The 22,910-nt window shown below is 41.2% G+C and overlaps 1 protein-coding gene across 4 annotated transcripts in view; it reads left to right on the forward strand.

Moving 5' to 3' along the window:
* large2 (LARGE xylosyl- and glucuronyltransferase 2) overlaps nt 1-22,910 on the forward strand; it is a 121,605-nt gene that overhangs the window by 87,418 nt on the left and 11,277 nt on the right. For all 4 annotated transcript variants that reach the window (XM_026145177.1, XM_026145339.1, XM_026145423.1 and 1 more), the window contains 5 exons: nt 8,293-8,515; nt 14,875-15,164; nt 16,672-16,754; nt 19,643-19,766; nt 22,285-22,456. In XM_026145177.1, coding sequence (XP_026000962.1) covers nt 8,416-8,515; nt 14,875-15,164; nt 16,672-16,754; nt 19,643-19,766; nt 22,285-22,456 — 769 coding nt within the window. In that variant the 5' untranslated portion in view covers nt 8,293-8,415. The remainder of the gene's footprint in view (nt 1-8,292; nt 8,516-14,874; nt 15,165-16,671; nt 16,755-19,642; nt 19,767-22,284; nt 22,457-22,910) is intronic.

Raw genomic sequence — 22,910 nt, forward strand, 5'->3', positions numbered from 1 at the left:
ATGTCTAAAAATTTACAAAACATGTTACATTTTTGTGATTTATATCGTTATCGGGATATGAGATTTTGGTCATATCGCACAGCCCTAGTCTTTACTTTATAATTTAAAGCACTTAAAGGCAACTGTTGTTGTGGTTTGTCACAATATAAATAAAGCTGAGTTGAAGTGACCTGGGATTTTCAAATTTTCAGCATTGGTGCATTTCCTAGAAATTAGTGACCTCGACCTAAACATTAGAGGTCAAGTTTTCTCAGAATCTTGTGAATCCAATAACTTGAGAAGAAGACAACATAGAAATTGATACCAGAGAGGTGTGTCTACTAGTAACCTGGGGTGTAGCAGTGATGGTTGCCAGTACTTTTTAATAATAATATCATTTAGTAAGAGAAAAAAGTAACTATCCCGGAGAGAAAGCAAATATTCTTCACAACACTGTTCGTGCCCTCCATACTCTTGGATGGTTTGAGATCCTTATAGATAGTTATAAAAAGCAATGTTGCCTCGAAAGTTGAGATGGTTGTGTGTTCATGAAGCATGCTGAAGCCGGCAGAAGAAAAGAAAGACACTGTTAATGAAAAGGAAAAACTAATACGGGGCCCTCCTGCCTGCTATGAAATCAACATTTTCAATGATCAGAAGCTGGGAGGGATAATTGGGTTACTGTATATATAATAACACAGTGTGTGGTGATTGCTGCTCTCAGTTTACAGATAGTAATTCCTTGTTTTTCCTCATTACCTATTTATGGGTTAAAGAGGATCAGCTTTTATTGTTAGCATAATGTAAAGCAGTGCCTCTTCTGCCAAGGTTGTTGACAGCCATCGAGTAGTCGTGTGAGGGGAGCTTTGAGCGCTCTTCGCTCTTGAGGTCTTCTTCCTGCTGAATAGAGGATGAGTGGAGTTGATTATTGGTCTCCACTCTTATCTCTCTCCTCTAATGCAGAAGCATCTGCTGATTATTCCCTTAATCAGGACTATCCTCTTTGTGATTAGCTTAGGGCTAAAAGAGCTCCTCACTCACAACGAGGACACGCCCACTGGACTAAAGCTTTGCTCTGGGTTCCTAATTGCATTATCATATGTTGTGTGTGAAGACTGATGGGCAGAGGTGGGTAGTAACGAGTTACATTTACTCCGTTACATTTACTTGAGTAAGTTTTTGAAAAAAATGTACTTTTAAAGTTTTTTGCACGATACTTTTTACTTTTACTTGAGTACATTTGTGAAGAAGAAACTGTGCTTTTACTCCGCTACATTTGGCAATATTCGACTCGTTACTTTTAAAAAAAAAAGATTAATTTCACACATTACATAATACTGCTAATAATGGATCATGCCGCCAGTGGAGTTTTCTGTAACTCTTTTACCAATCAGATGTGGCTATGCAGTCACATGACCAGTTTGAAACTGTGGCGGGCAGAGCGGCCCAAGCGTTTTAAAGTAGCGACACACGGAAAGAAGAAAACTAGGGCTGCCACGATTAGTCGACTATTAAAATCGTCAACGACTAATTTAATAGTCGACGCGTCATTTGAAGCTTTGTAAGATCCCAAAAGACGCAGTAGTAGTATTTAAGAGTGTAATAACGGACTGCAACAGAAGATGGCAGCACTGCATGTACAAGGATGCCAGCTGCCGTTAAACACAGAAGAAGAAGAAGCTGTGTCCCAGAATTCATAGCGCGGCCCTGCTCAGTTTCCATCAATGGCGGCAGCTAGTTAGTTTTAATATTACTCTTATTATTCTTTCTGGGTCACAAAATAAACGTTTAACATATTTTCAGGCAAGAATGTAGCTGTGTAAACCTCAAATATCTGCTCAGTTTATCAAGACACCGCATATTTTCAAAAGCGCTCCGACGTTTTCGGAGACGTCTGTTACCCACTAGCTCGATAGCGAGCCGGGGGCAAGGTCACTAGAGCCGTGAGAACACCGGACTCCCGGCAAATCATTTTCAAACCCACCACCGTCTTTCGCTACTCAGGTTAAACATGATATATAAGTCACTTAGATAACTTAAACATGTTATTGTTTGGCTTTTTTCAGTATTTTATTTGTTCCTGAGTAAATCGGTTTGGCTGAGATTAAAGTTATAGTTTTTACACAGCTGAATAAACCAAGCAGACAACTAATTATCAGAAGTGTGAGATGCTCGAGAATATACTCTGGTGTCCTGTTATATTTTAGATATCAAGGAGTTTATTGAACTTCACTGAAACAATCTGCAAATTTCATTAAAATTTAATAAACTACCATCTTGTCTTTATTTTTAGTTAGCACATACCTTACACACTTAAAGCTGTAAGCTAATGATAGTTATATAAGAGCAGATGCTGCTGGTGCAATAAGCTGTACGCTGTACGTCCAATGGATGATGATCTGATTAGTCGACTAATCGCAAAAATAATTGGTGACTAGTCGACTATCAAAATAAGCCCTACCATCCACTCATCCATCCACCCCCCCCATCCATCCACCCATCATTCCACCATCTATCCACATCAGCAAAATGTTAGATATAGGACTCAAACCTTGGTGCTAAACACCTAGCTTCAAAATCAAGTCTGAACCCCTTAAACAAGCGTTTGAAACAAATAATCCAGGTCAGCCTCTTTGAACGGGCTCTGCTGACGGTGTCGCTCTTTGTGGCAGCAGTTTCTATTTTTACATAATGCGACATTAAGGACTGAAGTGTAAGAATCTCAGAGTCTGTCGTTTTCTGTACAGGTTTGCATCAGTGGAGCGAGTTCAGGCGGACACGCCTCGCTCTCGTCTTCATACACCAAACACTCCTCTAAACCTGTCCACCACCCGGACAGTCATCCATATTCTTCTTCTGCTGCTCATCCCTGATCTACAGACTCGTTCTGCCCCATCAGTAATTCAGTAACACACCAGGTGCTTGACAGGAAAACTTTGTGATGTTTTTCAGAGGATGAATTTTACTGTCTAGTTGATGTGTTTCAGTCCTTTTTGACATAAATGGTTGCACCGGTTTTCGAAAGCCCTCGGCTTTGATTTAATTTGCGGGTGAATGAAAGTGAATTGCTGCTTTGGGGATGATAGCAGAGGAATGTTTAGGAATTGTTGCTTCTCTGTGGTTGCTGTGTTATCCTTTAATTTACAGCCATTAGACTGAGTTATCTGTTGTTGTGCCTCCACCCCGGTGCCACCCACGCTGTCCCTTCAGTGCTGTTCTCAGCTGCTTCGATGACAGAGGGGGCTGCAGACTGCCGCAGTCCTCCGGTGCTCCCCGCTCACAGCGTTTTTACTGCTACAATTAGAGCAGAGAAAACGTTTTGTGCAGCTCCTGCAGAATCAACAAAAGCTGCCTATTAAACACCTCTTTAGTGGCACTGCCCCTCACTTTTATTTCCTCTCTGAGTTTATGGCTGTTAGAGGCGGAGTGTCCAGTACACTGCCACGACCTATAGCTCAGCCTCCACCTCATTTACTTCCTCTCCTTTTTGCTTTTTTTGCTTTTCTCTGAATCTGGTAATCTTCTACGTACTATGGCTACCTTGCCTCTTCCTTTTCATTTCATTCTTTACCTCCAATTACCTCTGCTCCTCTTTTTTTCTGTTTCCCTTTGATCGTTGTTTTATACACCTCCTTAATCTTCTTTTCATTTCTTTTTCATTGTTTATCTCATTCCCTAGTACTTTTCCTCTGCTTCCTATGCCCTTTTAACCTCTCTGCTTCCCTTCTTTTCCTCATTCCTTTCTTCCTATCTTCTTTTTCCTTTCCTTTTTCCTGTCTTGACCTTTCCCTTCTCTTTTTATATATTCTTCCTCACATTTTCTCCTGTTTTTCTTCCTCATTTCTCTTCCTTTTTTCTTTACCTGTCCCTTCTTTCTTTTCTTGTTTGTTCCCACTCCCATTTCCTTATCTTTCAAACTTCTTCCCTCTTTATCTCTTTCCCTGTTCTTTTGCTTGCCTCTCTCATTCTCTTTCTCTTCCCCCCACCACACTTCTCTTCCTTCTCCCCTCTTCTTAATCTTTACTCTCCCTGCTCTCCATCTCAGCTCTCCTCCTCCTCCTCTCTTCCTGTCTCAGCACCTTTCATTGCTCTTAACGACATAGAGCGCATACATCAGCCTCACTAATTAACTCATAAATCATCTCTATGTAGTTGGAAAGTTGAAATGTCTGGCAGAGTGTTGGAGAGCCTTTCAGCGCGTAGTGTGATCCACTTTTACAGCAGATAATTGTTGTGGTTTTAATAATGCATCACTTTAAACCATGTGGGGCTGAACCACAAATAACAGTTTGGGTTTTTTTGTGGTTTAAGTCGTTGTAAATTTCTCAGTGTTTCTCCTTCTAGGTTTCGTGGGAATAACGTGTGGTAAAAACTGAATCAACATTTCAATTCAGCTCAAACACCTGACAGAGCTCAGCTCCATTATTAAACAGTCGATTTGCTGGTAAAGTGATTTGTTGGAATCCTGTAACATTTGAGTCAAACAGGTGATGGTAATGTGGGTGGAGTGGACAATTAGCAAGGAAGAGGAAACTATGTTAGGCATGATATCCTGCTAACATTCACAGTAACACCCAAGAGTTATTGCTCTGACAGCCTTGTTGACCCCACAGCAGCACTGAGCACCACACATTTGTGTTTGTTTGTTTTTTAATTTAAAAAAGCTGTGGTTGCTAAGTTAGCTCATGCATCGTGTTAGGCTGCTGTTACAGTTACCAACTACATATACTGCTAAAAAAAAATTAAGGGAACACTTCAACATTTTTAAGTTGTGGGGTGGGGCGTAGGGGCAGTGCCCCCCTTTGGCCCCACCTTGGTGCCACTCCTGTTGTTGGGAATTGATTACCTTCTTAGACACAGATGTGACACAAAAATGGCAGGAAGAAGAACAAAAGTTAATTCCTGATGCTAGACATAGTTGATTTAACAAAACAAAAAACATTAAGTCTGTCTGGCAGCTGCTCTGGAGCTTTCTATCATATCACGTGGTCACATGGGTTTCCCCGCTAAAGACTGAAAACACTTTTATTAAACATTCTGAAAAATGATGTGTGTGCAGCTGATACGTGGGGATATTTCTTGCAGACAAGTTTTACATATTTGCATGTTTGGATGACAAAAAATACTTAAGTTTATCAGAAGTGTGTCAGCAGTACTTCATGTAGTACCAGAGGTTTTGCTTTTTGGGTAATTAAAACTTTGCAAATGAATGAAAAGAGGATCAAAAGACTTCCTGCAAAAAATATATTAAGGTTTTTAGGTAACAATCACTTGGCAGGTTACAGTCATGGTGTGTCAGGATTTAGATTAAATGCATATTGCCCACAAAACAACATAAAGGACGAATACATGAGAATACAGTCACGTGTTAAATGGGCTGCACTTCCACATTCACCAGCTTACACCACACATCAGTGGCACCAGAGATGTTACAGAATAAGATTTTTTTTCAACTTATTTCCTTAAATAAGGCCTCGTTTCAGACAGATTTAAAATTTCAAACTGAATATTTGGATGTTTGTTTGTTTTTAAACATAATTTTTAGACTTTTACACATAAAATATTACCTGTGAATCTGCTGTGTATGACGTATAACAAGGAAACATCACTAGAAATCATGGCTGCACTGCAGTGCGTAAGTATTTGGACGATGCTAATTTGTTGCCTTTTTACTCCACCACCGGCTTTCGGCGTTAATTGCAGGGGTTTAATAAAAGCACTGCATTACCTGTTGAGGAATTATAGCCCTTTTTATATGTAGTCCCCGTTTTTTAGAGGCTGAAAATGGGGGACTACAAATGACTGACAGTTTAATGGCCGCACAAGCCTGTGTTTAAACGGGCCAAGGAACAAAGTCAGCGGGTGTTTAAGCGCTTCAGTAATGCTTTTAAAATGTAAATTTAGCTCCTAGTTATTAAACGCAGAAATATTCTTGAAGATTTTTCTTCCACGTGAGCTGCAGCCTCCAGCACAAAGTTACCTTCTTTCTGCTATGAGCTTGCTTCCATACTGTTTCCCACTGGCAGCCCTCTCTCCTCTCCGGGCTTGTGTCTAATTAAAGAGGGATTAATGAATCACGTTGTTAAACAAAGACAGACCTCCCGCTCTAATCAGGCTCACATAGAGGGAGGGAGGCCAGCACAGACAGAGCTGGACTGACAAACATGGAGAGCTAAACTGAAACTTGTATGGGACTTTCCCCCTTTTCAAGTTTTCTGTGTGTATGGAGCAAAGTGACTCTTTCTCCTTCTTTCAGTTCAGTTCAGCTTCATCGACTGAAACAGTCATGTGAGCTCTGCACGGTGACTCCAAACCTCAAGCTGAATGCTTTTAAAACATCGACTCTAATGCGTCTGCCTGTAATTATATAGTCAGCTAATCCATGAAGTTCTGCAGATGCAGCTCAGGAGCCTCGTGTTCACATCCAAGCAGTGGTTTCATCTTTGCTTTTTGGTTTGAGTATTTCTGTTGCTGACGTCCTGAATTTTCACCACATCAGGCTCTTTACCGAGAACGATGTGAAAAACGTTCGGTGTGTGGCAGAAAGAAATGTCCTGGTGATGAGAGGTCAGAGAGCGATCAGACGTGCTGGAGCTGAAAGGCTACAGTAGCTCACTAAGTCTCCACAGCTGTGCTGAGCTGAAAAACAGCTCAGATTAACAGGATGCCCAACCTTGAGGCAGACAGGCATGAGCATGCCAGCCAAGAGCAGCAACTCGATGATACAATGAACAGAGATGTGCCAAAACTGTGAAGATAAAGGCTGAAAAAATGGTAGTGATGAATCACAATAGGGCATCAATCTTTTACCATCCACCAGCTCACCAGCTATTCATTGGTGAGCTAACCAGGCACATTTTCAGGCTCTACGTGTTACATTTGAGTTGAAGTCAAAGACTTTGGACGAGGATTTCCATTTCTGTGTCTCAGCACCGAAAAAACCCCTAGACAGTTATAACCCAGTCTAGCTGGGATAAAATGGCTTTGTTTCTTTCCTTATCTGTAAGAAACTCATTTTGTTTTGCATTTTAATCAGACTCCTTATTTTATCTCTGAAGGTCCAGAGTCACTCACTGTTTAGACTAAATATCACCTTCAGTCAGGGACAAAGTGTGGGCCATGAAGGTGCTGCAGTCATGACAGAAATTCAATTACAAGTACGTACAGTTACATATTATATAAATATATTGATTTAGTGGCTGCACGGTTAGCACTGTTGCCGCATAGCAAGAAGGTCCTGAGTTCAATTCCACCATCAGGCCGGGGTCTTTCTGTGTGGAGTTTGCATGTTCTCCCCGTGTTTGTGTGGGTTCTCTCCGGGTACTCCGGCTTCCTCCCACTGTCCAAAGACATGCAGCTTGTGGGGATAGGTTAATTGGAAAATCCAAATTGCCATTAGGTGTGAATGTGCGAGTGAATGTGAGTGCGAATGATTGTCTGTCCCTGTGTGTTGGCCCTGCGACAGACTGGCGACCTGTCCAGGGTGTACCCTGCCTCTCGCCCTATGACAGCTGGGATAGGCTCCAGCGCCCCCCGCGACCCTGAAAAGGATAAGCGGAAGCGAATGGATGGATGGATGGATATTGATTTAGTAACAAAAGTGAATAAAACTGGTCACAGGAGGTGGTTACTTTGTGATGTTATACATTCTCCTTGAAGGTTGTGGACCAGCGACAGGAGTGTCACACATGGCAGCGTTAGCGAGTGTATCCAGCAGCACTTTTCCTCAAGCGTCAGTGTTGTATTTGTAAATGTTTGTGTGATGAAGAGCCAGATTTTAAAAGTTGTCTCTTGGTTTTGTAAAATTGTGTCTCTGTAAGACAGAGGTGCAATAATCGAGGTCGAAAGCAAATATCATTATGAGTGTAACAGGCTGTGAGTGTCGGCCTGGGTTTGGTTTGGTGATTTTGGTCCATCTGTGAGGACTCTTGGATGAGGTCTGGCTGTCCTCTGGTACTTTCGGACCGTGTGATTGTGTCTTCTTCTGTGGTTCAGATCTCTTACAGATTGGGTCCAGACTTCTTAGAACCGTAAGCTTTCTAACTCAGATAGTAATGAATCACTCATAAGAAATCTGCAGACTGCTTTGGGATGAGACCCAATCAGCTGGAATGAAGAGAAATTGTTCTTGGTTTTTAGACGTCCTTGAAACAAAACGAGCTTGGAAAACTGGACATGTGTCAGTTTTCCACATTGAAATCTTGTGAACTCAGTATTTGTTGGTTAAATTGAAATTTTTCTTCAGTAACGACTTGAACTCGGATGGCTCTGTTCTAAGTGTCCTGTTTTGACTCTGTGTTCTTCTCTACTCAGATGAAAGGATGCTGCAGAGACCTGCCGAGGGACTGAGCCCCACCTGATAACCCCCACCCCGCCCCTCCCCTCGTCCTCTTCCCGACCCCTGACCCTCAGAGCCCTCAGTGCCGCTGTCCCATCATGAACCTTCTTTGCCGCGGGCGCCTAAAGCTGCTGGCGGCGTCACTCACAGCCATCGTCCTGCTCACCTGGCTCTACCTTCTGGCTGGAAACCTGGAAAGTGAGTATGAAGAGATTTCAGGATGTGCGCGCAACAAAATCACTCAACGTGAGTTCTGCCAAGCATTGATCATTACACGGTCCAAACTGAGAATCCACACAGTGTAATTTTCATAGACGCTGGCTTGCGGTCTGGGTCAGACGGCGTCGCAGGAATCCTACCAGCGACAGCAACACATCAATTATCAGATGCATTTTGCAGCTCGGCTCAGTTTCCTTTCAGTCTGACTATGAAGTTACATTTTTAAACGCATGGAGGCAGTTTTCTGTTTAGTTTGCTTTTTCATTCAGAGAGACGTTTTTGGGTGGTGTCTCCTCGAGAAGCTTTAATAACACACATACTAACACAGGAAGTCACATGTTAGAGGCACAGTATCTCTGCCAGTGCAGCTTCAGGATTAATTGCTTTTTAATTATTTTGAATTCAACCTTGACACTTGTATGAACTTACATTTTCTGTGGATCATGTCAGCAGTCCTCTGATCTGTAATGTAGTGCTGGATCAAACTATAATGAACCGATTTGGGAAACATTGTACCAGTTGTGGGGGTTTTTGCCACAGACTTTGTTGATATAGGTAAGCAGCCTTGGCTTTAATCTCATTAAAACTGAGGATGCATATCTAATGATTCTCCTTTTAACAATTTATATCCAGGGCCAGCATTTAGTGCCAAAGGACTAAATAGTTTTATGTATTGAAATATTATCTACATGCTTAGATCCTCACAAGGCTTAGAAGTTTCACATAAATATAATAAAGACACCGATAAGGTCTTCTGGCACCTCTTCTGTTCTTGATGTGTCTCCCAGTCTCCCACTGTCAGACCACCAAAGCGCCCTCAAACCATCACACGGAGTCAAGAACTTGCTCAGGATTTGTATTATTTCTGTTTTGATCCAAACACCTCAAACCTTGATCAGTGATTCCTTAACAATTAATGTCACTTGGAACAACTCGATTTTATGTTAACCCTTAGAGCAGCAGGTGATATATCTGTGTGCTGGGCTGTTTTTACAGGTTAAAAAAATCAAGTCAAATCGTGCTGCGTCAGTGTGACTGCATTCACATTCATACCATGTTGGAAGCGATAAAGAAGCGAGGCCCAACCTATGAGGCTCAAAGATTGATTTTACAGAAAAGTGTCCAGTGTGCTCATCTAAGAGTGACACGTGACACTGGTGTCAGCGTTGATGGGAAGGAGGATGCAGGTTTACTCCTCAGTGTTTTTCACACACACGTACACACACACACACACGTACACACACAGACACACACACAGACACAGACACACACAGACACACATTTCCATATTCGGTGTATGTTTTACGTGGCAGTGATTCTCGGAGGGCACGCAGAGCAGGAAAATAGGATTCCTTTTTGGTGAGGCTTCCACGTTGCTCGAGCACTCCAACATGGATGACTGATGAGTTGTCTCTGTTCAGTGGATCCACTTTAGCTGTGAGTGTTCAAAGTGATGGAGTGGGCTCCTGGAGCACATTACCACAGAAATAACCAGCGTTTCCCTTTTTTCTTTCTGCTGACTGACTGCGAATCGGATTCTGGTTCCTCCATCTGTCCTGTCAGCTAAGGGTTTCCTCTCTACCTACAGTATTCTTTGTAGTGAGTACACGCACCCTGGCCTTCCTCACCCAGTCACAGGAAATGACTGATCCTCTCTGAGACCAGTAATCCAAGTAAAAGGAAGTTCTTCCTCTCCCCTGTCACCAAGTCTCTGCTGATTCTCAGTGAGAACCATTCGGGTTCTGTCTGTAACACAGTAGTAGGATCCTTAACATAAAGCCCATTGAGAGCTTCATACGCATACAGCTACATTATTAAAATGCTGCTTCTTAATCATGGATTGTGTATAAAGATGAGCGCAGAGAGCCACTGTTTGCACTAGCACTGAAGCTGGATTATAGAACGACTTCTTGTTGGATTGAAATGTTGCTTAAATTCCTATTGAAGTCAAATAACAGTGGAAGAAAATAAACACAAAGGTGCACAGGGGGAAAAGTTGTTATTGTCCAAATAGTTGGACTTTACCGCATTATCAAATAATTCATTTTGTTATTTCCTTTTTTATTAGAAAGAGGGACAATACATATGAATGAACATTTTAACAAATGTAAATATGCCAGATTATAGCCTCAGGCTAATTTCCATCTGCAGACCCTCTGACAGGTTGATGTTACACACAAGTTAATAACAACATACAGAGACATTATTTACAGCCCATGTATATGGAGACAAGGACAAACAATGGGAACAAGCATGGACAACAGAGGATCAGATAAATAATCAGAAAGAGGATTTTGAAAGAGTCCAATTCCTTCTTGTCACTCAGCCATTAGATATGGGTGTAAACATCCCCATCATGCCTCTGTTCAGCTGTGGGCCGGCTGCTGCTCCGTGGGGTTACAGATAGGAAGGGAGGGAAAAGGAGCACAATGTAGAAGACGAGAATACCAAGATGGGAGAAAGAGTTTTAAAAAAACGAAGTGAGAGAACTCAATCACAAAGGAGAACTGAGGGGTAAATATAGAGGGAGAGGGAAATGATGAGCAGGGCACGGTGGGAGAAAGATGCAATTGCTTATGCTTACATAAGAAGAGGAGGAAGACATCAGAGAGACTAACATGTAGAAAAAGGAGAAAGATGTGAAGACGAATAGAGATAAGTATAGATGAAGAAAAACATGGTGGACAAAGTCAAAAGAAAACCAGTGAGAGAAGAAGAGAATGGAAGTTAGATGGAGGCAGGACGACGAATTGGCTGGACATCGTCCAACATCATTTTTGTCAAATGTTGCTGACATTGAAGGAAATGGTGCGTTTGTTGGATAATTTCCAGTAGCAGACATTTGGTGCTCAAGTGAGTATTTGGGTCAGCGTGGCAGTGAATGTAGGACTGAGTGAAAACTCAAACTCCAGCCTGTGTGTGTAATCTTTTGTTCTTCTACATTTAATATTTCTGTCATGATGCTGCTGGAATGGAGAGAAATGGCTATTATTATATATATGCATATAATCAGGTTACAGGAAACATTACAGCACCCATTTATTAGTGAGGTCAGAGTGTGAGGTCGCTGTCCTGCTGGTTTGAAATCAGACATGAGAAGGGCCCTGCATGTTCATCAGTTATCAACTTGTGCATCACAAAGTAGTCCCACTTATAATGTGGAAGGATATGTGAAAGGACCTACTTGACATTGGCCCGGGGGCCCATGAGCCTGAGTTTCAAGTACTAATTAACTCTCATAAAGAGATTTAAAACTATCAGACTCAAGGTGACTGAACATAAAGAGCAGCTAAAGAACTAGAAGGAGAAGCAAAATGAGCACCAGCTGATACAGTGTGTTTGCAAACAGAGAGAAGAGTGTCCATTATTAAAGTTCAGTGTAACTGGGGGGAAATGCAAATGACCAGAAATGGAGTTGAAACTGCAAACAGACGGAAAACACGTCTGCATGTTGGTGTTTTGTGTTTCTTAGCCTGTGAGACTCATCATGTAGGACGGGCGAGGTCCTTTACAAGTCTGTGCCTGGGGGCATGCTGTCTGACCTAAAGTAGGCCCTGATTTATCCTCCTGTTTGACTAATGAGAGCCACAATTTTCAAAGTAAACATAACAAAAATTCAAAAAAGGAAAGTGTTTACTGAGATCGTTGATTAACAGAGCCAAAGGCTGTTTTCTCATAAACTTCGATAATAACCTGACTTTTTTGTAAAACCACAAAATTCACCACCTACTGGCCATTAGAAGAATTGCAGTTTATCTCACTGATTCAAGGTTCAAGGTTCTTTATTTGTCACATGCATACAGAGATGGGCAGTAATCAGATTACAGTAACGCGTTTACTGTAATCTGATTACTTTTTTCAAGTAACGAGTAAAGTAAGGGATTACTATTGCAAAAACGGTAATTAGATTACCGTTACTTTCCCGTAGGAACGCTGCGTTACTGCGTTACTAAAACCGTGATTTTTTGCGAGAATGTCTCACGACAGTGACGTAAGCGAGTGCGCCGTTAGTGACAACAGCTGTGTGCAGATCAACAATGGATCACATATCGATTGTGGGAGAGAGTATGAGCGTGCAGCGTTTAAAGCGTGGAAGTACTGACCTTACTTTGAGATTCCATAAAAAGTGACAAAAACATTAGCGTCCATCGTGCGTGGGAAGAAAACTTCTTTTTACAGTGAAAAAAAAACCCTAAACTTCCAAGCAAGCACCAAGTGCGCTACCACGTAATGGGAAAATCACAGAGAAACTCGCGGATTCTTCCACTGACCGCGGCACACCTGCACCAGGGCAAACCTCCGCCTACGCCACTCCTGCTTTACAGGTGAAAATAGAGCAACAGGACCGCTGAGTCTTTGACTTTATTTATTTTCTGCTGTGTTTTACTTGCATCTATTTGAAAGACTGAGTGTAAACACAAAAAATATTTTATTTTATGTGCTGGAATGTGTAGAAAATAGGTTTAAATGTTAAACTAATTTATTCAAGTCAGAGAATGTTGCATTAAATTTTTGCTTGATGCATAAAGTTAAAAGATTAAAACTGATAAAACAAGTTTTAAAAAGAGACTTTTCCATTTGATTACATTTTGTATGATGGATTATGCAGAAAAAGTAGAATTGGGCTGAAAGATCTATCGCTTTATCACCTCTTCAGGTTGTAAACCGTGTTTTTAAAAAGTAACTAAGTAACTAAGTAATTAATTACTTTTGAAAATAAGTAATCAGTAAAGTAACGGGATTACTTTTTTGGGGAAGTAATCAGTAATTAGTTACTGATTACTTTTTTCAAGTAACTTGACCAACACAGCATGCATAGTTATACAAGTATAACACACAGGGAAATGTAGCCTGACACGCTCCTCGACATGTGCAAAAAAAAATTGGGGAGGGGGGTGTAGAGGAAGAACATACACACATATATACATATATATATGTGTGTATGTATGTATGTATGTATGTGTGTGTGTATATATATATATATATATATATATATATATATATATATATATATATATATATATATATTGGGTGAATGTGCAGTAGTAGCAGCAAGCAGGTGAATTCTGTACATTAGTATGAATAGACATCTGACTATTTTACAGGATAGACAATATAAACATATTTAAAATTAAAGGAATTGAAATGTACATTGTGCCTTGGATTAGTGTCTGGAAGACACTTGTTGTTGTTGTTTTGTTTTTTTTAATTCTCCACATTGTAAGAAGTTTGAATTGAAGCTTAACTCTCTCCAGCTTCATTGAAATTATATTTAAGCTGCTGGCAAAATGAGAAATGACTATATAAAAAATGAACAGACAACACACACACACACCCTGAAGCACCGCGGGAATGTTCACACCCGAGTCTGTCAGAACATTGAGGAGGCAGTAAGGTGGTGAAAGAGGAGCGAACAAATGTGTGAGAAGCCAATTTTCAAGTGTGAGCCGCAGGAGACGTTCTCAGACTCTCAGCATGCATGAAGCCAAACATGAGTGTGCTGCCTGTGATGTCACCTCCACAGGTCCTGGTCGGGTTTTACACTTCCTGTTGTCGTCTCCAGAAGTTTGGGCAGAAGACGACAGAGCCCGTTAGCAGCTTTGCTATAACTGTACTAATTAATCTGGTGTTTAATGGAGCTGTGTCTGGCTGAACTGCTTTTTTGGCAGGGATTGTGGTTCTTCAACATACCGAACTAACACAGGAGAATAATCATTTTTTACTCAACTGCAATTATTTGACAATTATAGTTACTTTACAGTGTTGCATATTATAATACATTTTTCTAACTACCAGCCAACCCAGTGAAGGAGTTTATGTGCAGCGCATGTTTGAACTGTGAATGAGTAGAAAACCAGCAGCACCTAGCAGCTCAGTGCAATAATATCAGTAGAAGACAGCTACCATGTGGAGATCCAGAAGCTACAGTACAGTGGGAACCACAGTGAGCTGTATGGATGTAATGAGCCGACCCTGGTAGATGGGACCAGTGTAACTGAACTAGATACCTGACTACAGATGCATCTACCGACTAAGTAGTAAGTTAAGTTTGCTGAGGTGCAGACAAGTGTTGGATGAATAAGAACTACAATAAAAACTGAGGCTCTAGAAATAAAGGCTAAGAATAGCCTCAAATGGGCCAAAATTGCTGCTGGAACATGAAACAGTTATCAGAGATTTCAAACCAAAAGACATGCGCCAAATGTTTTTGAATTGTTAAGGCTGTAGTAAAAAAAGAAGAGTTCTTTTTTATTAACTGCAGAGCAAAAGCAATGCACAGGTTACATGTTGTTTGCTTCCTGCAGACAGCCTGACAGTGCCTCACTTTCCTTCCTTAGATGGTCGTTCCCTTCTCCTGACTCCTTGCTTGGCGGATACTCCAGCTGCCCAGGTCCTAGAGCGGGCCGTCCTCGAGTCGCGGGTTCGGGAGGTGGAGGAGGAGAACCGACAGATCCGCCTGCAGCTCAGCCAATCGCAGGGTATGGCTGGCCAGGCAGCGGATGGTAACTATGGCAACCAGCAGTGGGGTGCGTCTGCAGACACGGGGCCCGAGGATGGCGACAACACGGCCGAGGAGAAGAACAACCACACGGGGTGTCCCCGCTCACCCACCGTCCAGAAGTGTGAGGTCAGGATAAACTCTGCTAATGTAACCGACCCAGAGTTTGGGCCGGTAAAACAGATTAAATGTTCCTGCAAAACAGGGAAATGATGAGACAGAGACGACTGGTGAAGTTTCTCTTTGCCTCGCTTCTGCCATATTTATTTATACAATCACATGTATTTTCAATTTGCATCACCAACATTCTCCATATGCAACAGAAATAAGAATACAACCGTCTAACGGTTTCTATACATTAGTATTTACGAAGGGTATGTTGTGACTTACCTTCAAAATTACTGTGGTCCCTCGCTATAACGCGGTTCACCTTTCACCTCGCTGTTTCGCGGATTTTTTAGTGCAAGTTTGCATGCTTTTTTTTTACGTCACATTGTGTCCTGCGTCCTGATCGCTGCAGACGATCTCCGTGACGTCTCTCCTGTACAGTACAGAATCGCTGCATCGATCGTTAGCAGTGTGACTCTGAAGTGCAGTACTGTATGTCCACGATGTCCACGAAACGTTTTGCACCGTCAAAAAAAAAAATTGGCTATTTGATTTCACCTATCGCTGGCTATTTTTAGGACATAACACCCGCGATAAACGAGGGACAGCTGAGAAATATAACATTTGAATCCCTTTTCTCTTTTGCTCTGAGGCGCAGGGGAAAAATATCGACAAGTCGATGAACATCATTTACGGATGTCTTGGGCATTTACCCAATATATCTATAGAAATGTAAATCGCCGCTTGATTCATTCATTTGCTTAACTTATTTTGGACGGTAAACAAGGCGTGAATAGGACACCGGAAACAAAGCTCCCCACAGGAGTTTCCGCACCGGAAGTAGCATATGCTAACGTGCACATAGTCAATTGGAGAGGAGGACCTATGACCTCGCTATTCTGTCTCACTGAGCAATGCGCCACCTGGAGGCCGGGGGGTGCAACTACCTCATTACACATAATTCACTTCGGTGACAAATCTCTCATTTTTTTTTAACAAGTACTACTTCTGATGGGATCACACATTAGTGTGTCACACTAACAGCTGCACTGATGGCTAATCACAAACAGGAGAGAATTTCCTGAACAAGAAGCTCAGCGAATCACAGTGGTCCATTCAAACTAATTAATGGGTGAGGCAGAGGTGGGTTAGCAGGGTCTGAAATCCAGGGGAACACTTTGTTCTTTGATGTGATTTGCTGCCTTTGAGCTCCAACTTTTCAAAGTCTCTTCTGCTGAAAAGCGAGTGTCGTGAAATCATATATGTTTGAGAATCTCAGTATGAAAGTTTACATCAGAGACGGGGGCGAGTGACACGCACCAGCAGAGCAATATAGCTTCAGTACTTTAGGAGAAGACTGATGACACTGTGTGTGAATTAGCACATAGGGCAGATCTATAACTGCAGTCACATCTAGTCTGCTGTGAGCTTGTGATGGAAGCTGTTAGCACCCATAATGGGAAGTATTCATGCTACAGGCTGACTTTTGCCAAAACTCAGAGCTTCTTCTTCTTCTTTTTTCCTTTAGCTGATCCATGTAGCGTGCGTTTGTGCCGGTCATAACGCCAGCAGAGATGTGGTCACACTGGTCAAGTCGGTCCTCTTTCACAGGTGAGTCTAAATTTGTGTCAGTTCTCTAGTTTAGGTTTTCTGTAAACAAAAATGTATTCTTTGAAGGTCACCCTAAAAAGAGTTATTTAAAAAATGAAGAGACTGAAACAAAATGAGCCAATGGACCTTTACACTGTAGAAATTAAATCAAGCAGTTTGATTGGTTGGTAGTTGCTGCAGGCTAAAGTCTCTGCTGAGGTGGTCCCATTTCCCAGTTAGATTCATTCAGCTTAAACAGGAAACAGACAAAGTGAAAATGTTATGGTTTAGATCACATAAGAGTCATATTTTAACAGACATTTTAAGGTTATTACTGAAAGGATCTAAAAGTATATTACATTGGTTTAATTAAATGGATGCAATCAGATGCTAAAAAATGAGCAAAAAGGGATGTACAATACTTAAATTATCTCAGCTGATCAAAATATTATTTCTGTCAACCAAACATTTAGCCTTCATTTGCTTTGGTCACATCAGCTAAACAAGCTAGAAATTGAATGTTCTGTCTCCAATTGCTCAGACAGGTTGCTTCCCGCTAGGTCAGAGGTCAGCAACCTTTGGCTGAAGAGCCGTATCTGGCTACGGGCTAGTAATAAAAACACTGATTTATTCCCTTATATCTGTCATCTGTCCGCCAGCACATCTGTGTGCCAGTTCCCACGAATATCCAACAACCTCGCACAGCCATTGAAGTGGAGTGGACCAACATTCCACAGGCCACAATTGACAATCTGATAGACTCCATGCGACGATGTGTTGCACTGCATGAGGCAAATGGTGGTCACACCAGATACTGACCGGTTCTGGGTCCCCAGACCCCCAATAGCCCAAAAAACTGCACATTCCAGGGTGGCCTTTTGTTGTGGGCAGTCTGAGGTACACCTGTGCACTACTCATGATGTCAGATCAGCATCCTGATGTGGCACACCTGTGAGGTGGGATGGATTATCTCAATATAGCAGATGTGCCCACTACCACACATTTGGACTGATTTGTGACCACTGTTTGGGAGGGATGGTTATATTGTGTATCTGGAATGAATTTTAGGTCTCTACGTCCATCCCATGGGGAATGGGAGCAGTAACAAAGGTGTTGCGTTTATATTTTTGTTGAGTGTACTTGCAGGTCACCAAATACGGAAAAATGCAATGCAACAACCTGCAGCCACCATTTTTTCATAGTTGCAAGGAGGACGCAATCCACTTTCAAACTGACATAATCTCATCATGCTAACTAATGTCACTTAGCTGTAATGTAATCATAACTTACCCCAGCCTTTAAGAAACACTAAAGTAAATCTGACAAACTAATTTCATTTCAAATCTACTCTTTACCATTCTCAGTGACTACAATGTTTACAGGAAGTTGGAAAAAGTGTTACTAAGATATAGGAATCTACAAAATGCTACAAACACATTTTTAGAGAATTGTGTTCAAAAAGACAAAGTGTTTACAAATGGTCAAAATGCATGACTTTTTCTGCTCTCTTTAGAAATGGACAGTCTGTGAAGAGCATACCAAGAGCACAATGTGTAATCATTAAAGAACCAGCAATGTGAATGATTTGTCATTAGTCAATACATAATAGGTTTATTTATTTTATTTATTAGTCACACTATGTTTGTCTATGTTGTGACTTGGAAGAAGATTTGTTTGAGTAATTCATACAAAAATCCTGGTCATTCCAAAGGGGGTCACAAAATTCTTCTTTTTGTAATAGATTTACATACAAACCCACTTTTACCTAGATATTCTCAGATATACATGACTTTAGAGTTAACACGAGATTGTACAGGAGAAAGAAGAAGCTAAAGTATTTGTGAAGCCTTCTTCAAACATGCTAAAGGCAAATAAAAAGAAAAGGATATTAAATAAAAGTGATAAGGGACAAAAAGAAATGTTTGTGGGGAAATTGGATAATCAAAAACGAGATAAAGACCCATAAAGGCACTCTTGCTTCAAGCTTTTGTTCAAAGCAGGCAAACTGTAGAGCTTGTTGATGAAGATAGCAGCTCCATGGGCAGAGGGCTGCTAATTTAGAAGGCTAATGATGGTGATGCTTTTAGAGGGCTAACCTTAGCTAACATGAATAACTACTAGTATTCAGCTTTATCAGCGACCCTGTGTGGGGTTATTATTCAAGAGAAGAAATGTACTACAGATTACTTACTTCTTTTTAAATTTATGCAGTATCCTGCTTAAGTACTCATTATACTATATAAACCTCAGGCTACAGTCCCACACAGACACAAAATCCTATCCTAACAAGGACACGCATTTGATCATTTTGCTGGCGTTACATAATAGAATAAACCCACAACAAAAAGCAAAGTTTAACACCAGTCCAAAGAAACTTCAAAGTGATAGCCAAAGAGGTTCTGCTACAGACACATGTACAGGTGTGGTTTGGGGTTGGCATACACTTAGCTCTAATGTTATTCTGAGCTCTTCCCTTTGTGTTAGCGCACTAGCTTTACATTAGCGTGTTAGCTTTGTGTTAGCATGTTAGCTTTATTTTAACAGGTTAGCTTTGTGTTAGCGCATTAGCTTTGTGTTACCGTGTTAGCTTTGTGTTAGCACGTTAGCTTTGTGTTAACTTGTTAGCATTGTTTTAGCAGGTTAGCTTTGTGTTAGCAGGTTACCTTTGTGTTAGCAGTAAAACGCAGTTGTTTCTGTCCCAGATGCAGTTTGCCCTTTACCGTTGTACTGATGTGCTTTTGTGCACTACAAATAAAAGAGATGCCCATATCACCGTAGCATGTTACATCACTGTCATACTGAAAAATGTAATCTGATTACAGTATTGCATTGCCGTGGAACGTGTTGACATTTTTTTCCTCCTACTGGAAGGACCTCCTTGACCTTGATGCCTTTTTTTTATTTTTCAGGAGAAATCCTCTTCACTTTCATTTTATCACTGACACAGTAGCAAATCGAATCCTGAGTTCTCTGTTCCAGTCCTGGATGGTTCCATCTGTGCAAGTCAGCTTCTACGATGCAGATGAGCTCAAGGTAAGAGCACGCCTTGAATGTACACAAACCTCATCCAAATACATTAACACAGCCCTGTTTCCTGTTGTCTGTTAGACAAGGTGAGTCAAAGTCAGACCCTAAATTTATCACATCAAAAGAAAACCTGCACAGTTCAAAGCAACAGCAAGTTGTGAGGGTACCGTTGAATATATTTCCAAATCTTTACCAGAATAGTTGCAGAGCATCAAAGAGTGGGAGACAGAATAAGAGCTGCACGGTACAGTATGCATCTCTAAGAGTCTGACAGAGGAGGTCACAGCTAGTGTCTATGTGCTTGTCAGATCATTTGTCACTTTAGCAGAGATCAGAACATCGTTAAAGCTCTCTGATCTTACTTTAGGATGAGATAAAGGGTCAAGCTCCCATTTAGCTTCGATTGTACTCATGTTGGTGCTGAGGGGTTTCCAGCCTTCTGGTAAGGCACAATGCAACACACTGTAAAATTTGACTTTACTTTAAAAAGTTATGCAGACTTACGGCCCAAAAACGTTAAGTAATAACTAAAGTTATGCTACGTTGTTTATTTTGAACATGCAGCTCTTAGGTTTATTCAATTTAAAGATAAACTTTATACATTCAAAGTTTTATACATGTTATGATGCACAGATTCAGAAAATGTCATCTCTGTAGTCAGAGATCTTAGTTTTTGTTGATTTCCTGTGCCACATACACCACACAGTTACAGGAACACTGGTTTTAATAACACCGGAGCCTCAAGCCTGAACATGAATACTGACAGAGTCATTGCTCTCCTTGTATTATTCTTGACCTGTTAATTCACTGGCCACGGTCACACAAACACTGGAAATCACATCAAACATTCTCATGAATCTAAGGATAAATATTTTTCTGTATAATTTCAACATTCTTTCTTTTTATGTATTTCTCAGATATATCATGATAAGATAGGTGGGGATTATGCCCCCCACCCCTTTATGTTAATGGTCTAGTCCAGTATTTACTTGGCCTGTGACTTAACCAATTAACTGCTGTCAGCTGGCTTACCTATGAAGATGTGATTGGTTAATTTGAATTTTTTTCTGTTTCCTTTATTTAAGCACAAATTGTGTTATCTGTTTCTATGACCCTGATGAAAGCCACAAGCCGACACACGTTGGTCAGTTAAGAAAATTGTTCCTCTTTACTTTTAAGTGTTGCTGGAGTTCATGCTTTGTTAGTTTCTCATCCTCTCCATGCACCTTGGAAGTAGGTGAAGTTGTGGCAGAAATTTTGCTGCATGATATTAGAGATTACGAGTCTCACAAGTGCTTGCAGACAGCGGTGTACAAGTGTTCCATATTTAGGCCAGATAAGTTGATGTATGTGAGGAAACCAAGTATAAATAAAGTTAAATGCACTCATTTGATCTAGGTAAGGTTATTGTTGAGTTATCATTGTATTTAAAGTGGTGCCCTGATATAACACATTCATATAGTTATATAATGTTAGCAAACATTTGCTGTCTCGAAATGGTAACATGCGTTTTTCACATGTTTGATCTTTCACGTATACTTTTTTGCGTTGGCATGTGTGGTGTTTCCAGTGCTTGTTGACGTCCGCCTCCTTCAGATATAGAGTAGAACAAGAGTATATGTAATTGTATTGGTGTATGCTGCCCTCTTCAGTCCTGGGATGAATTGCAGGATTGATACATAAACTGCCTGATCCACTGCCCCACAGCAACAGTTGCCCAAAGGCATGTTACATTTTAAGATAACCCCAGAATAATACAGAGAAAACCCCAAATATCAGATGACAGTAAAGACGTCCATGGAATGTGGAACGTGGAACTCCGTCAGTCATGGATCGGTGTCCAAGCAGTGTGGGACCATCTAGACTGGGAATGGGACAAAACAGTCAAAACATCCAATTAAGTGTCACTGAATTAAGACTTCTGCTCGGTGATTCTGAGCCGCTCATCCACCTCCTCGAAGTTTAAAGACAACAATCACCACAGGAGCTTTGGCTCGACAGAAACGACTGCTTGTTAAGTTCGAAAAGTCAAGTGACGCATGAGCACAAAGACGCCAAACGATTTATTTTAAAATCATAACTGTTCTGTTGGAGTGGCGGGGAGGGAACAAGCCTGAATTTGTTTGTGTTTCCAACCTGCATCACCCCCGTCACATCATCACATTCTCCTCTCCCTCACAGTCTTAGTGCTAAACAATGAGTCCTTTGTGCTGTCAGAAGCCTCGACCCGCAGCCTCTCTCTTCAGCTTCCTCACACTAAAACAGGGAAAAACAGCCAAGACTCTAAGCCGATTATGTTTGCAGATGATTCACTTATGCAGATACAATTACTCAGAATCAGGAGAATTAATTAAAAGAGTCTCTTAGCAGATACAGGGAAAAAACCCAACAAATTGAGGCTTTGCCAGAATGTCCTTATATGGCTTTGTCTTAGCCCACATACTGGAACTGCGCTCATACATAATGAACAGCTCAGAGCTGTAACAGCTTTAAGAGTTACTGTTGCATTTTTTTCTCGTTTCAGTCCGAAGTGTCGTGGATACCCAACAAACACTACTCAGGTATTTACGGCTTGATGAAGCTGACGCTAACCAAAGCTTTGCCCTCCGACCTGTCGAAGGTCATCGTCCTGGACACAGACATCACCTTCGCTACGGACATCGCTGAACTCTGGGGCATTTTTAGGAAGTTTACTGGTGAGATCCTCAAACCTGACATTGACAAAAAAAAAAAAAAGTCTCCAAAAAGTCAGCCGGTGCTGACACACAGAAATGTCATACTATAAATGAGAAATTTGTGAAATTCCAAAACTTGGAATGGTGCGTAAAATATAAATAAAGACAGAACCCAACAATTTGCAAATGTCATAAAGCCATATTTTATTTACATGGCACGCTATACCACATTTAAAATGAGGCAATGTTTTGCCATTTTGACTTTTATGGCAGCAGGACATGTTTACCGCACTGTAGCATTCGGTAAACACTTAGTGTCTGTGGAACAGCTGCCAGTTCCACAGACACTAATGCACCGCCCTACAATCGAAGATCTGGGCTTTTGAACTGAGTGCTGATAACAAGCCAGCTGACCGATTTCCTCTTTAGTCCAGAGGATGTGTTGACTATGTGGTGTGGCTGTAGCTCAGGAGGT

Source organism: Astatotilapia calliptera, chromosome 1 (genome assembly GCF_900246225.1).
Source record: "Astatotilapia calliptera chromosome 1, fAstCal1.2, whole genome shotgun sequence".
NCBI classification, from domain to species: domain Eukaryota; kingdom Metazoa; phylum Chordata; class Actinopteri; order Cichliformes; family Cichlidae; genus Astatotilapia; species Astatotilapia calliptera.